This window comes from Oratosquilla oratoria, chromosome 36 (genome assembly GCF_046742065.1).
Source record: "Oratosquilla oratoria isolate Oo_2021 chromosome 36, ASM4674206v1, whole genome shotgun sequence".
NCBI classification, from domain to species: domain Eukaryota; kingdom Metazoa; phylum Arthropoda; class Malacostraca; order Stomatopoda; family Squillidae; genus Oratosquilla; species Oratosquilla oratoria.
In genome coordinates this window covers 32,707,560-32,723,434 of record NC_134812.1, presented here as the reverse complement: position 1 = coordinate 32,723,434, position 15,875 = coordinate 32,707,560, and the positions used below count along the sequence as shown (strand labels likewise).

Here is a 15,875-nt window from a genome sequence, read left to right as displayed (position 1 = left end):
AAATAACTAAAAGCATAAGAGCAAAATAATAAAATAACCAAACAAGAAATAAACAAAAATAAAGAAAAAATGGAAAGTCTACGGTATCGACACACCGCGATTCACGCCCCCCCCCCGGCCTTGCATGCCGGGAGTACCTTTATATTTATTCCAGCCTCCGGCAAGTGATTCCTTTCATCACCATATGGAAATCTGGGACATCTCTGCCTTTATACACTTAATTCTGGCTTGAAACACAACCAGACGACTTCATTCAGTCAAGGAAAGCTGGCATAAAAAATAATCTAATTATAATGCAAACATCTGTAAACGACCTCATAATGTTAACTGACCTCACTTGACCTCCACGAAGCTTATGACCCCTTCTACCTTTATCTTACCTGCCGCCAAGCGATTTAAATCAAACCAAGTAGATCCCCTACGCAACGAAAGGGTCGGACCCCGTCTGAACGAGACTTAGACAGACCGCGACCCCACTGTCAGTGTTTAATCCCGTGTCGTTTGATGACATTGCATGAAGGTTGTATCACACTGGGCTATTTTTCCTCCGACCTCCGATTAATCGACGGTACCGCCCACCTCCAGAACTTTTTCCACAGTAAAATCATAATGGCAAAATATTTTGTTTTCTCAACAAAATTACACATGATGTCAATTGATATGTGGGGGAAAATTATTTTCCTCCTGCATATCAGATTCCTTCCCGGAAGTTGCAGGTTTCAAAATCTACTCCAACGGAGAAAAAAAAAAAAAAAAAAAAGGGAGTAGGGGGAAAAAAAAAAAGAAAAGAAAAGAAAAATTAAAAGAATATATATATATATATATGTAGAGACATTGGGACAAATTATGGGAAAGGTGGAGGGGGAAACACGGGTCTTTATCTGATTATCGAGTTTATTCCTGACCGGTTTCGCTTACAATAGCTTCTTCAGAAGAAGCTATTGTAAGCGAAACCGGTCAGGAATAAACTCGATAATCAGATAAAGACCCGTGTTTCCCCCTCCACCTTTCCCATATATATATATATATATATACATACATATATATCAGGCATGATAGTGAAAAAAAAAATCTACATTGGCCGGGGGGGGTCCAGGGGCAGAGCCCCCGGTGGGGGGTCAGGGGGCCGTGGGCTTAGGCTGAGTCCCTGGGGGGCTGAATCGCTAATAAGCAAAAGCATGCAAGCTGTTCCGTTGATGATGTTGCTATCGATATAACTCGGTCAAAATAAAATCTACCCCAGTCATCACCTTGCTATACGTACACGTGCGCACCACACCACGCAATGCTACACAAAACGAATCACTTGCGGGCCAGCACAAAATAAACCGCTTACACACAGGTACAGCCGACATACGAATCGCCCAAAACTTCACATCAACCAAAAATTATTCGACCACAACAAAATATTTTTTTTATTTAACAGGATCGTTTATTACAATCGGGAATTAATGACAAATAAATCGAGATCATTGTCAGGAAAGGAAATAATCGGAATTCCGATTTACATCGGAAGAATATCAACCATTTCAATCTACTTTAATACATTGACTACGTTTGTCGATTTTTTTCTATTTTATTAACTTAATTCCCCTTGCGCCTCATAATCTTGTTGAATAAAATATGGGGGTCTTGAGACAGCATGGTTGTACGTAGCCCCAAAATTCCGAACATGAATGTCTCCCTCTTGGAAACTCGTCAGCATGACAGCCCTCAACACGAAAAAGCATCAGCATAGCAGGTTAGCGAGATAGGCAAGTACAGTAGCATGCAAAAGGCAAAGGCAGGAGAGAGGGGGGAGGGGAGAGGAGGAGGAGGAGGAGGAAAACTCTGTCGGTAAAGCCGGGCTTTCGTCCGTTCGTGTCCCGACTTGCCGTGTCCGCCCCCCTGCGTCTCTCCTCAACACTTTGTGGATCCATCAACTAAGTCAACTGTTGTAATGAAGACAAATGAAAATGAAATGTTGACAACAAAATTTGATCCTAATGAGGAAGAGAAACAATAATGAACAATATTGACAGAACGATTGCGATAAAATGCTAAAAAAAAAAAAAAAAAAAAGTCAACAGTATTACTAGAAAAAAATTAATATATATATATATATATATATATATATATATATATATATATATATATATATATATATATATATATATATATATATATATAATAAAGTTTAATTCAACCAAAAGAAGAATGTCCGGGAGAAGACACATGATTAGCGGTCTGGCACGCGGTACGGAGTCCCATTCATTGAGGGTCTAAGCGGCTGTGCCTTTTGCCCATTATAAGTCTTCTGTCATTTTATGTTGCTGTAATTACCTATGAGTAGAGATTCATTTTTTTTAAATCGTTGGGCCAAAACGGTGGTTTTGTCCCAATCTGTTAAGTGTTCTTCAATGCCCACGTGGTTCACGAAGGCGCTTCTCTCACAGTGGTGTCTGATGTCCGCTTCCCGTCAGATTCTTAGTTTAAGTTTAGTAAAATTTTGCCACCAATATTATCAATTTTTCATTCCTAGTAATACTGTTAATATTTCCTTAACATTTTAATACTACTGCTTTGTCAATATTGTTGTTGTTGTTGTCGTTCCCTAGCCTGTCTGTCCGAGCAGTCCCGAGTCAATATTGTTTCACTTCCTCATTAGGACCTAATTACACTGTCGATATTTCATTTTAATTTGTATTCACTATAACAATTCTATGAATTCTCAATTGTGTTTATTATTGTTTCTCCTATTTCTTATTATCGATATTGTTAGTCGACATATTGGTCTCAAAATTACCTTCATAACCGAGTGATTTTTCCCAAGGATCTTTTGTCCTAAGAGGTCTCCTCAGGGGGTGGATTTTTTCCCAAGAATACAAGATGGCAACTTCGGTTTTTTGCCAATTTGTCCCGACCATGTTTATATCTTCCAATAAATTTCCTCCTCATTACTATGCTTCTTATTAACTGTCTATTTATTATTCATAATACCTTCCACTACCATTCCAATATATTCAACTTATGTCATTGTAATATGTGAGGTTAACTTCCACTGGGAAAGGTATGCACACATAAATACATACCACTTCTAGCCCTGTAGCACTATTCTTTAGAAAAAGCTTGTAGCGAAACTAGTCAAGACTAAAACTCGGATTAATATTCCAGTCTATCCTCTTCCCACCCACTTCAACTTGTCAGAATATATCAACATATGTATATATTATATGTATAATACAAACAAGTTGGGGTGTGCATATATGTGTAAGGTCACACACCATTACCCATAGACAGGGCAATATATGAACTTTCATCTCTCACCTAGGAGGGTAACAGCTGCCGATCACGAGTCCAACATGTGATCCATGAACGTGTTATATCACGTGACCACAAACGCATACGTGACCAATGCCCTCCAAATGTCAACGCAGCTGCATTTGCCCCTGACATCCTCCCCCGTCCCTTCCACGATCACCAGAAGGGAAAGGGGGATTTGTTGAGATAATAACTGACTCCTTTGGAATTCCCGGAAGAGGGTGGACACCGCCTACGCTGAATAGTTCTCGACTACTGCCGAAGACGTCAGTTTTGTCTTGTGTGGTCAGATAGCCTAGGCAAGTGCCGGTCATCGACAGTCACAAGGACCTGAACTCGGGGCAATCGTTTTTTATGGCACAGTTGGACACGGGAACTGTTGGTGCACTTAGTTATACATACACACATATACATATATAGATATGTACACACACACACACACACACACACACACACACACACACACACACACACATATATATATATATATATATATATATATATATATATATATATATATATATATATATATAATTATAAGGACTTCCACAATTCTGCTTTTACAACCTCTTCCATAGAACGAGTTACTTCTGAGGTTATTATTATTTCAACTGAGGGACATGCCTGCGTGCTTACTCTGCCTTGAAGGTGGTTTCTCTTGATCGAGACCCCCAGCTCCTTCTTCAGATCAGAGTCCGTCTTCCTAAGAAAAAAATTATAATGAATAAGTAGAGGAAAAAAAAAAAGGGATGTGGGTTGAGAACGTATCGAGCACATCCGGCACGTGTGTTGGTTGGTCAGTTGACAACAACTATTCGCACCTTGGACAAAGTCACAGCGAGGTGTTCTGCCACAACCGTGACAGTCAGGGCTAATTCAGGTCTGGAGTGTTAACCCATTAAACTCCGATGACAAGATGTCTTGTCATTTGGTCAAATACGGTAAAAAAAAAAATCATAAAACACCAAAATGTTTGATCAAACACCAGAAAAATATGACGTCAATCCTCGCTTCGCTGCGAGCGAAGCGAGGACTGACGTCATATTTTTCTGGTGTTTGATCAAACATTTTGGTGTTTTATGATTTTTTGTTTTATTTGACCAAATGACAAGACATCTTGTCATCGGAGTTTAATGGGTTAAGGGAGTACAGACGGTTAAGGAAGTTATAAGGTAGTTATGACGAATAGGGCGTTTATGACGGTTATAATTGAACTTTACATGTGATGCTTTTGGTCAGCTATTGAATACTTCTTCGTTTGTGGAAGAGTTTAAGAAATTTCAACTAATCACCTTCTGTATGAAAGAGCATTATTATTGGACTACATGAGGAATCGTTACCCAGACTTCGACTGAGTGACAATTCTTCATGTGGGCCGTCCTGGATTTACGATTCTTCGGTTGTATAAGTTGATGACAATAAGCATAACCCTTATTGAACCTAACCTAACCTAATATTGATTCGAATGTTGATATTGGGCGTATTGGGGTGACAACTGTTCAGGTGGGATCTCATGGGGTGACAATTCTTCATGTGGGCGTTGTGGGGATGACAATTCTTCTTGTGACCCTTATTATTATTGTTTTCATTAAGTCTAATGACCCCTCTACCCGCGCCATTTCTCCCTCGATTGGGAAGGGAGTACAAATAACTGAAGTGACGTCACTGTACAGGCGATATCAAAGACGTTACAACCAACAAACATAAAAAATATTTGAATTTTGAAGACAACAGCAACGGTTATGACCGTTACGTATGTGGTTTTTAAACCTTTGTTTTATTATCATTATTTAATAACCAAGACCAGAAGATTCTTTTCGGAAACCAAGGTCGAACCAAGGTCAATCAGAGTTCGAACCTTTCCCGAATAAACGCGCCCGGGCATTAGCCAGAATAGAATACACAAAGTAAGTCATTTAGTTGAAGATTGCCAATGTATTCTAAGACAACTTAGATATATCTACAAATAGGAAAACCAAGCACCTGAATGTCATACACTACGTGTTGGGTCTTGCAGTTTTCGCCACATGGCGTTCCTCCCGATCGGCTGAATGAAATAGTTTGACGTTAACTAGAATAAAAAGTATAAGGTGTGATGTGGACACCCACCCAACACACCATCACCGTAAAAAAAAAAAAAAAAAAAAAAAAAAAAAAAAATATATATATATATATATATATATATATATATATATATATATATATACATACATATATTTTATATATATACATATATATATATAATATATATATATATATATATACATACACACATATAACGAAAACAGCACTTGCAAACTTATGGAAGTTCATGGCTGACATGTATATCTTGGCATAATTAATTTATTCTACATTTCTTCTCTCATTATAATTTTCATTATTATTAATAATCAATTCTAAAATATTGCTATCATCATTCCTCTTCGTGATGTCTATCTTGAATAGCCTATTCGCGCGTTCTTTTGTACATGTATTTATTCTGATTGAAATACAGCAAGATGTTATTCAGTTTGAGAGAGCGGAACCTTCGCCCGTGTCCATACAGACAAAATTCGCTTGTAATGGTTGTACAATGCTACGTTTGTTCGATTACAGGTATTTCATCTTAAAAGCGTACAAACATAATCAAGAAATCTGCTTCTGAACTTACGAGATGGCAAAGGATTTGCGTCAAAATTTCCTACAAATGATGTCCAATTCAACCGACATTCACGTTCAGCCAAATATTTACAGATATCATTGAAAAAGGTCCCGTTTTCTTTGAAAGGACAACGGGTAACTTTATAACACGAGCCGACCTATAACTTTATCTACGGACATCATAACCCCATTACTATGGCACAGTGATAACACCTCTAGTAACTATATTGCACTTTATATACTCTATTCTAGCTAGCACTAGATAATCTTACTAGGTCATGGAAGACTCGTGGTATGAAGGATTTTGTGAATTTCACAATACAGCCATTATGACTTCCCTCTCGTTCATAGATTACCGGCACTAGAACTTGCAAAATTTGCTTTGAGAAGTTGGAAAGTACAATATACTAGGATATGAATGGTAGCCAGTAAATGCAGGACTTATGTGGTTAAGGCATATTTTTAGTGGGAAGTGTTTATGTGGATTTTGAGCAAAGGATGCTTAATGGGCAGGGATGCACTAAGACTCGAATTACATAGTTTGTCTTTGGGAGAATGGAAGGAAGATGGGAGATGAATGGAGGCAAGATATCACGGGTACTATATTGTTTTTGTTTTGGTATGGTGTTCTCTGTGTAGTATGCACTCCACCACGTTTAAGGTAGGATATTGGTTCTTTTCTTTGAGCGCCAACGGTTGAGGTTGTGGATAGTGAAGTGGATGGGGGAAAAGGCGTCTTAGAAGTGGAGGGGGGAGGTGGACTGGTGAGATGAAGATTTCGCGGTGGGATGGAGAGGACTGGGGTGAGTGGATGACTTGTATTTATGGTGTTCCCTCGTCCAGTTCTCGTGGTAACGCTTGTCGGGGCTGCAGAGGTAGATCGTGGAGTGGTGGGCTGGAAAGCCTCTTCCTGGAAGGATCATCATGGATCTCTGTACTGAACCTACTGGAAGCTGACATGTTCCATGTCTCAGAGGCAGAAGTCTTGTCTTCGCATTCACTCGTTTCCATATTTGGCTGGGTTGCAGGATGGGGAATAGGGGAGGGCCGGACAGAACATGCATACATCTTGCTGGGCGATGACATCACAGTCTGGCGTCGCCAAAACGTTGGTAACTGAAGTCAGTGTGGGCAAGGATGATATCTTCTGTCCCCTTTGTCAGTGTAATACATTTATCATTGTATACATTTATCACTGCCATCAATTCTTTTCCAGGAGATATGCCAATTTCTGATATCTTTTTAATTTTGCTGAATAAGAGCAGTTAGTTGTGACACGATGGTGTTTCTTGTATGTGTTGTTATAGCTAACGCCAGGCAATTTTAATTAAGTAAAGTAGGGCTGACTCGAAACAAAATGGAGTCTAGATGGAACGAGATCCTCCTTCAATCTCAAACTGGATGCCATCGGGATTGACAGGAGATGGAAGAGAAATTTGAATCAATCATGAAACATTATGGACACGGCCGAGGCGCCTCCGGCTTGTATATGATTTTGTTATTATGTAAACATGGAGACAAACTATTCGGAAAGGCTGATGCTATTGGAAAAAAAAAGTCGTTTAAATGACCCCAATGACTGTGAAAACAAACGGAAAATCTCCTCCACCTATGTCACAATCAGACAACAACCTTCTTGGAACAATTACCATACAATCGGTTTATAAAATTCGTCGACAACCTTGTGCAATTTCTTTCGACTAAAGGAAGGGGCCTGCAAACAACTGAGCAAAAATCCCTTACAATTAGTACTATATCCGCATACGAGTATAAAAAATCTATGCTCTAATTCACCAAGTCTATGAAAAATGAGACTTGGTTGAGTAAACAGGTGAGACCTATTCACCATGAAGTCCCGATTTCCTCATACCCGTATAATCAGACTACAGTGACGCCATCTGTCAGCAGACAAGTGACAAGTTTGTCGTCGAACTTTGGAATCTAGCTCTATGGTACTTACTCTGCCCTGGAAGAGGCAGCCGTTGCCCCGACGGCGTCTTTCCCCTTCGGAGGCGACTTGGAATCCATGACGTCGACGTTCGTGTAGGCGCCCGGGCTGGGCAGGGAGTAGTCGCGGCAGCAATGCCGTGCAATGAATGCCACAGTCCCGGGTAGGAAGACCTGCGATGGGACGGGCTTGATGATGGAGTGAGAGGGGAGATGCGTCCGTGGTGGCTGCTGCTGGCCGGCCTGTGAACGAAAAAGAATGGAAAATTGTCAGTGACACCTCGTGTATCCTGAGTAAAACGAAACATTAATCATCAGTTCTACTGCCAGTGCAAGAATGTCTTGAATTAATAATCAGAAATGTGGAGGATGTCCTGTCGTGTGTGTGTGTGTGTGTGTGTGTGTGTGTGTGTGTGTGTGTGGTGACGATGGTGTTGCTGATGGTGGTTTTAGTTAGGCCATGGTTAAGGATGGGTTCAGCAACGATGATGACGACGATGATGATAAATACTATCAACATTACTAAGAATAATTTCCGGTACAGTTTGTAAAAATACGGCGACGAAGATTTAGGGATAAATAAGGAGTAATATGAAGAAAAAGAGACAAATAAGACTTCTGCGACTACGATGCGAAAAAGAAAAAAGAAAAAAAAAAAATATATATATATATATATTATAAAGACAATGGTTATGTCGGTTCTATATGTTATGGATTAAATAAGCCCCCCCCCCATAAAAAAAACGCTCATGACGTCTCAGCTTGCCTTGATGCCACTGTGGTGACGAGTGGGAGACCTTCTTATAATCAGAGTGGATGGACGAATGTAAGCAATAAAATGCATACTACCAAAATTGGCCGGTTAAAAAAAAAAAAAAAAAAAAAAAAAAAAAAAAAAATATATATATATATATATATACATATGCAATATATAAACATGCAATATATAAATATGTGTGTGTGTGTGTGTGTGAGATTCACCATGGTCTTGGATCACGTGTTGGACTAGTGATCGACAGCTATTATCCTCCCGGATGAGATCTCAGCTCATGTATGACCGATCTATGGGTAATGCTACCTTACACGCACACACACAACTCCCCGCCCATGAGTTGGAGTAACGGCTCGCAGCACAGCGATACTGAAATTATTTCAGCCCTGGGTGGGATTCGAACTCGAACCGCTATAGCAGCGGTTGCAAACGTTACCACTACGCCGTCGTGTGTGTGTACACACACACACACACACACATATGTATATATATATAATATATATATATATATATATATATATATACACACACACACACATACGATATAGAACACATTGCTAGTAGCAGTGATATAATTCAAATAATCAAGCCCGGCCGCATGGATGCTTCGAACGTGTGTTCCCTCTGGACGCGAATCCAGGCGCTATCATTTTGCTTCTCAGGGTGTTGACTCGATAACCTGATATCCACTCTGGTACCCAGCAATAGGCCGACTGAACACTTCAACCCTAAAGCCTTTTTTCCACGAATCCCAACACCACCCGAAAGCGTGGCAGCACAATTTTTTTTTTTTTCATCTCGTACGTCGCCGGGCGAATGTTGTATATACTCACCCTCTCAGCGTCGGAGCCAAAATATATTTTTCATTTGCTTAACTCAACTCAAAATGATGTAAAACCAACAAATCTTACTTATTTTGATTCATCTTTAGCCTAGAAGTGGAGAAACCGTAGATTTGCGTGCGAAAGTTTGGTAGAAAATCCGCAGACTTTCACTCCTCACGCGGGTTAAACGAGAACGTCCATCGTGTGTGTGTATGTATATATATATATATATATATATATATATATGTATATATATATATGTGTATATATATGTATATATAAATATACATGTATATATATATATATATATATATATATATTTTTTTTTTTTTTTTTTTTTTTTTTGTGGGGAGCTTCGTTAGAATTTCAGAGTGAAGGAATTTGACATTGATGATGTTTCAAGTCAATGTACAGTCGCCCATCATTGTCTGACATTTACGGAAAAGGTGTTTATAAATAGTTTTTAAGAATTTTTGGCAAATATTTATCACTTTGTTATGTAGTAAATTTATTTTTTCGGTATCTTATTTCTTTTATAATATTATGAAGGATAGGTGACTGTGGTGTTTCTTATTGTTTTGGTAAATATTTCAGTAAGCATCCATCACACCATTATTGCCCGGCCACATTTTGTATTACGCATATATTACGAAAACTGGCAATGCGAAATTGCCAGTTCTATACGTCTGAATACGTATTAAGTAGCACCTGCCTAACTGTCGAAGTGCAACTTCACCTCCTCATACTTCGTTCCGTACACCAGAATCGCCTAAATTACGTCCTAAAGGCCGATTTTATACACGAAATTACCCCCCCCAAAAAAAATAAAATAAAAATAAATAGATAAATAAAATTGCTGCCAGGGTTGCCAGTTTGGTAAAAAAAAAAAAAAAGTGCCTATTGTAGCCAATGGATACTACTTGGTCATTACCACGGATTTGACTCTCGACGTAATGCCTATTTTTGGCAATTTTGTTTACATTGCGGCATACGACGTATGTCGCTGACGCTGTAGAGGACTTCACCGTTGCAACTATTACGGAACAAGTCGCTAGCAGCAGCAATGTAATTCAAACAGTCAACCCCGGCTGTCGCGAAGCTTCCACCGCGGGTCCCTCTGAGCGTTCTGAGTGGTAAAATGATCGCGTGTAGGACTCACGCTGGATTTTCTTCAGCACTGGGAATGACTCGAACTCAAATCACTAATTCAGCGTTCGAACGCGGTACCAACACAGCACTGATTGTGTCCGTGCGTTATACAAACCTTGAAGATGTCGATATCGGTCCAAGATGGACGTAACAAGGCCGGAAAAGGCCCTTCCTCTGCCACCCGCAAGACCTCAGACCTCTCAATACACGCAGTCCCAGACACTATGTAGTTTTTCAAACTACAGTTTATATCAGCGTTTCTCAACCAGGGTTCCCCGGAACCCTAAGGTTCCGCAAAAGGTCCCTGAGGGTTCCGCGAGAACAAGTGAAATAAGCTGCACTTTTGATTTTTTATTCAATTTCATATACGTAATATAATTAAACACGCACGACATATTCTTGGTTATTGTAATAATGTAATATAGACATCATCTTATCTAACCTATTATTACGATGGAGATAAAATGAGAAAGATATGGTATATGTGTTCTTTTGCGCAGGGGTTCCTTGAGACATGAAATTTATTTTAAAGGTTACGCAAAGGTAAATAGGTTGAGAAACGCTGGTCTATATAGTCTACACACATATACACACAAAATGCCTCAAAGTACACACACATTTGGTCTCCAATAACGAGTTTACACCAGGAGTCGCTCAGCTGTAAATAAGATAACCTTTGCCCTTTGTTATGTCTGCCAGGCGGTGAAGATGAGGGGGCCAAAAAGGATATTGGTAGTGGTGTGGTATAAATATATATATATGCGCCATACAAGCCAGCCAATAACGGATAGTCTGTGACATAGTGGACCGAACCAACCAATCACAATTACCCTCAGTGACGCAATGTCGTCAGCTAGTTGTAAATGAACGCTATGATTGGACGATGTGAAGAAAAACCACGAGTACATACACGTCTTATTAATATATATATATATATATATATATATATATATATATATATATATGTATGTATATATATATATATATATATATATAAAGAATATATATATATATATATCTATATATATATATATATATATATATATATATATTAATCATGAAGAACCCACAGTCGGAATAAAAGGAAACTTAGAAGAAAGTATAACTTCTATATTTCGGCTAATAGCTATAGCCCTCTATTAGCCGAAATATCGAAGTTATACTTTCTTCTACGTTTCCTTTTATTCTGACTGTTGGTTCTTCGTGATTATTATTTACAAATGTGCCACTACATTTTGTCCACGTGATATATATATATATATATTATATATATATATGTGTGTGTGTGTGTGTGTGTGTGTGTGTGTGTGTGTGTGTATAAATCAATAAAATAATAATAACAATAATCTCGATCAAACTGTTTTTACTCCTTGTTCACCGCGATTGACCAAGAGGAAGTGAGCACCACGAGGCGAATAAAATCGCCTGGCGGCAGCCAGAATGCACTACAACGATGAATTTACATAGATGACTAGGTTTTCATGATGGATGCATTGCACATCCAACGGTGCACCCTATTCTGTACTTACTGGCATCTGGTGGATTTGCCATGACAAGAGATCCCTCGGGATGACCATCGCCATTCTGAAGGAGGCGCTTGCAGAAGGTCCTTCTCGTAACAGGAGGAGGTTGTATGTGTGTGTGAAATCTACCCACGTTTTCCTGAAGCTTCACTAAGGGGATTCATTACGAGCCGAGCGCCCTGACCACCGGACTCCACTACAAACCCCACAAAGGGACGACGAGGACCACAATTTCTGAGATTTATTTATTTTTTTCTTTTTCACTCCTTTGAGGTTCTTGACAAACGCTCGGTAGATTCCCTTCCCTGTGGTCAATCCACGAGAGTGTTCTTTCCGCATTACGATCTGTCAGTGAAAGTTCAGAAACTTCGCAGGACTTGAGTTATCAAAAGAAAAATCGTAAAAGATAAGAACGAAATCAAAACGGAGGCTCGGAGTTGCGTCCACTTGGTAGGATCCCTCGTAAAGCACTAAAACAGGATGTCCCTCCCAAAACTCCGTGACAGCTTGAAGGAGGTTAGGGGAGGGGGGGGGAGGAAATCCCTACGAGCTCCAAGCCCCCTTCATCCGGGAGGGTAACACCTGTCGATCACAAGTCCAGCACGTGGTCCAAGACAATGTTGATTCATGTCCCTTGTTTCTAAATTCCGCCCCCTACGCCATGTTGAAATTTCTCTTCCAGTTCTTAAATAAAAAAAATAAATGAATAAATAAATAAGAAAAAAAAATAATAACAATATATTTGATTGACAGGGCCTTCCTTTTCTGAAGCAGAGCTTATGTCTACCACGGGCTCAAACAAAGCCCGTGGGAGTGACATTGCGCTAAAAAAAAAAAAAAAAAAAAAAAAAAAAAAAAAAAAAAAAAATATATATAGAGATACATATATATATATATATATATATATATATATAATAATATATATATATATATATATATATATATATATATATATATTATATATATATATATATATATATATATATATATATATCCCCACCCCTTCGCTCCTTCTATCGTACAAATATTAGGTCCACTTGTTTTCACAATCATCTCGAACAATCTGGCTTCCACTGGTTTATAGTAGAGGGTCCTCTATTTCCACCATTATAAACTGGGAACACAATTAACTTTGGGGTACTCTTCTTCCTTCTATCGAACACGCAATGAATCAATTTGTCAGAATAACATGTGAAGACGAAGCCTTTATCAGTGCCTAACAAAGCTCCTCGAGTGAAACGTAATACCAAAACAGTTTTATCATCCTCTGATAAATATTGCTGTCATCTGCCAGTTTTATGCATGATCGTTCCATGCACCTTGTCCATCAATTGACCTTCTGCTTCTCTGAGTATCCAAATGGTCCTTTCGTCTGGTTCCATGGTCGTTCTCGCATCTACGATCTCTAGTAATTCAGATACTTCTTGAACTTCTAGATTCATATTAAATACGAGTTCTCCAGTTATTCCTTTCCTCTGTGAAGCCACGTTGCTTGGTGTTCATTTTCATCCAGATATTTTGCTTCATCAGATACTATTACATCTACTTTTATCTTTGAAATTCTTTTTTTGCCGCTCAACTTGCCATTTACCAAACCAATGACCAGTTTAGACTCGTCTTTGAATTGATCAGTTACACCTTTTTCACGGTTTCTTTTCTAATTCTTGTGTACTCATTTCTGGTTCGCTTGTCATCCATCTTTAGTCCTTTCCTTTCTCTATCTCTCCCATGCCTTGTTTTCTGCCTGTCTCACAACTTCTGATGAACCAATCATTTTTCTAGAAATTCCCTACCAGTGAATATTTTAGCACTTATTTTTCTAGACCCGAGTTAAGATCTTAAAATTATTTAGAAATTCTGACTCTCCAAACACCATCAAGTCCATTTCTTCAAAGAATTTCTTCAGTTTGCGTGTGTATGTGTGTGTTCGTAAACACATTTTTAGCATTAATTCAACTGAACTATACATGACATTTAACTTTTAAATGCTATGGACAGAGTTCATCCACTGAACGCCCACATGGTCAGCAATTGTGTCGCGTACAGGAAACCAAACCAAGTCTAGCAGCGAGCACACAGGTGGTGGTTCTTCTACTTAGCTTCTGGGCTCGCGACAGCGGATGTTATGAGACAAGCGTGTATAAAGATACTGTGTGTGTGTGTGTGTGTGTGTGTGTGTGTGTGTGTGTGTGTGTGTGTGAGTTCGCGCTCCATGGACGCAACCAGAAGTCCAATTCTGAGAGGGTGCAAGGGGTTGGGAGTGGTACGTTTTAATGACTAGCCGAGCATAAATTCAAATATACGTATAACACCGAAGTCTTAAAGAATAAAGAATATATATATATATATATATATATATATATATATATATACACACACACACACACATACACACCAGTCTTTCTACGGTTTCCCACACATATAATATGCCGAGTATTGCGCCATGGTCTAAGAAAAGAACTGGCATAAGAGCGTATTCACACATTTACGAGTATTTGACTTAACTGTTCATATTCCATCTTTTATCATCTACACCTAATAACCTCCCAAATCGTGGTTTGTTTTTAACTCTTTGATATGTTCAAGACGACATAGGCACACTTCGTTTGTGGTTCACCACCTTTGTCTTGGATCACGTGTTGGATTCGTGATCGACAGCTATTTCCCTACCGGAAGAGATTTCTGAGCTCATATATGACCGATATATGGGTTATGCTGTGACCTTACACGCACACACACACCCAACTCCCCGCCCACGAGAGTTGGAGTAACGACTCGCAGCGCAGCGATACTGAAATTATTTCAGCCCTGGGTGGAATTCGAACCCGGACCGCCGTAGTGGCGGCCTGGAACTCTACCAACTGCGCCACGAGTGTGTGTGTGTGTGTGTGTGTGTGTGTGTGTGTGTGTATGTGTGCACGCGCGCAACCACAACAAACTCTCACAAAGCCACCATCTTGGCTTCCAAATTACGTGAAAGCGAGCGAGCCTCAACCTTCTCCCCATCTGATCAAAATGTCAGACGAGCTCTGAATGATGTCATCGTTATTCGAAGTGTTTAAAGCCTTGCTCGGCGCTAAGGTTGCGATAACGACCGGAGGTGAGGGAGGGGGACGGGGGAGGGGGGAGGGAGAGAGAGAAAGGATGGAGGGTGGCCAGTAGCCGCCCCTCCTCCTCTCTCTCTCTTTCTCTCTCCCATCTGCTCTCTCTCTCCTTGGGGATTTCCTGCTGATTGTGGTCACTCGCTTCAAGATTCCTGAAGTCTAACTTCAGCCCAGGCTTTTGGCGCACGCGTTGCGATTGTGAATATCGTAAATTGCGGAATGAACAAATAGGTGAACAAATGAGAACAAATAAGAAAATATAATTGGTGTCCCCCCTGGTTACAGATAGAAAACACCGTTATTTCGACGTAAACGTCTTTTACTTTGGGGAACATTCTCGTATGTGGGTGATACTGTGACGTTACACACACACACACACACACACACACGGGCGCACGCAGGCGCACACACGCGCTCGCACTCACTCACTGCCGACTTGTGATGTGATGGGTTTTCAGCCTTATGAGCGGACTGAACTCAGGACTGGTGAGTTGGTAGGTCAAGTCGTTGTCATTGTACCAATAAGCCGGTGCCTGTGTGTGTGTGTGTGAGAGTGTTTGTGCGATATTGTACTTGTGGAGTATTTTGTTTTTCCTTTCTTCCTCCTTTTCATTCT

General features: G+C 39.7%; 2 protein-coding genes across 2 annotated transcripts in view; one reads left to right on the top strand and one right to left on the bottom strand.

Moving 5' to 3' along the window:
• LOC143019213 (uncharacterized) overlaps window positions 1-15,875 on the top strand; it is a 275,380-nt gene that overhangs the window by 105,131 nt on the left and 154,374 nt on the right. The window lies entirely within an intron of this gene.
• The window catches only part of LOC143018938 (uncharacterized), a 157,782-nt gene that overhangs the window by 90,843 nt on the left and 51,064 nt on the right, over window positions 1-15,875 (bottom strand). Inside the window, exon 2 of the mRNA XM_076174536.1 lies at window positions 7,901-8,130. Within this exon, the coding sequence (XP_076030651.1) occupies window positions 7,901-8,130 (230 nt within the window). The remainder of the gene's footprint in view (window positions 1-7,900; window positions 8,131-15,875) is intronic.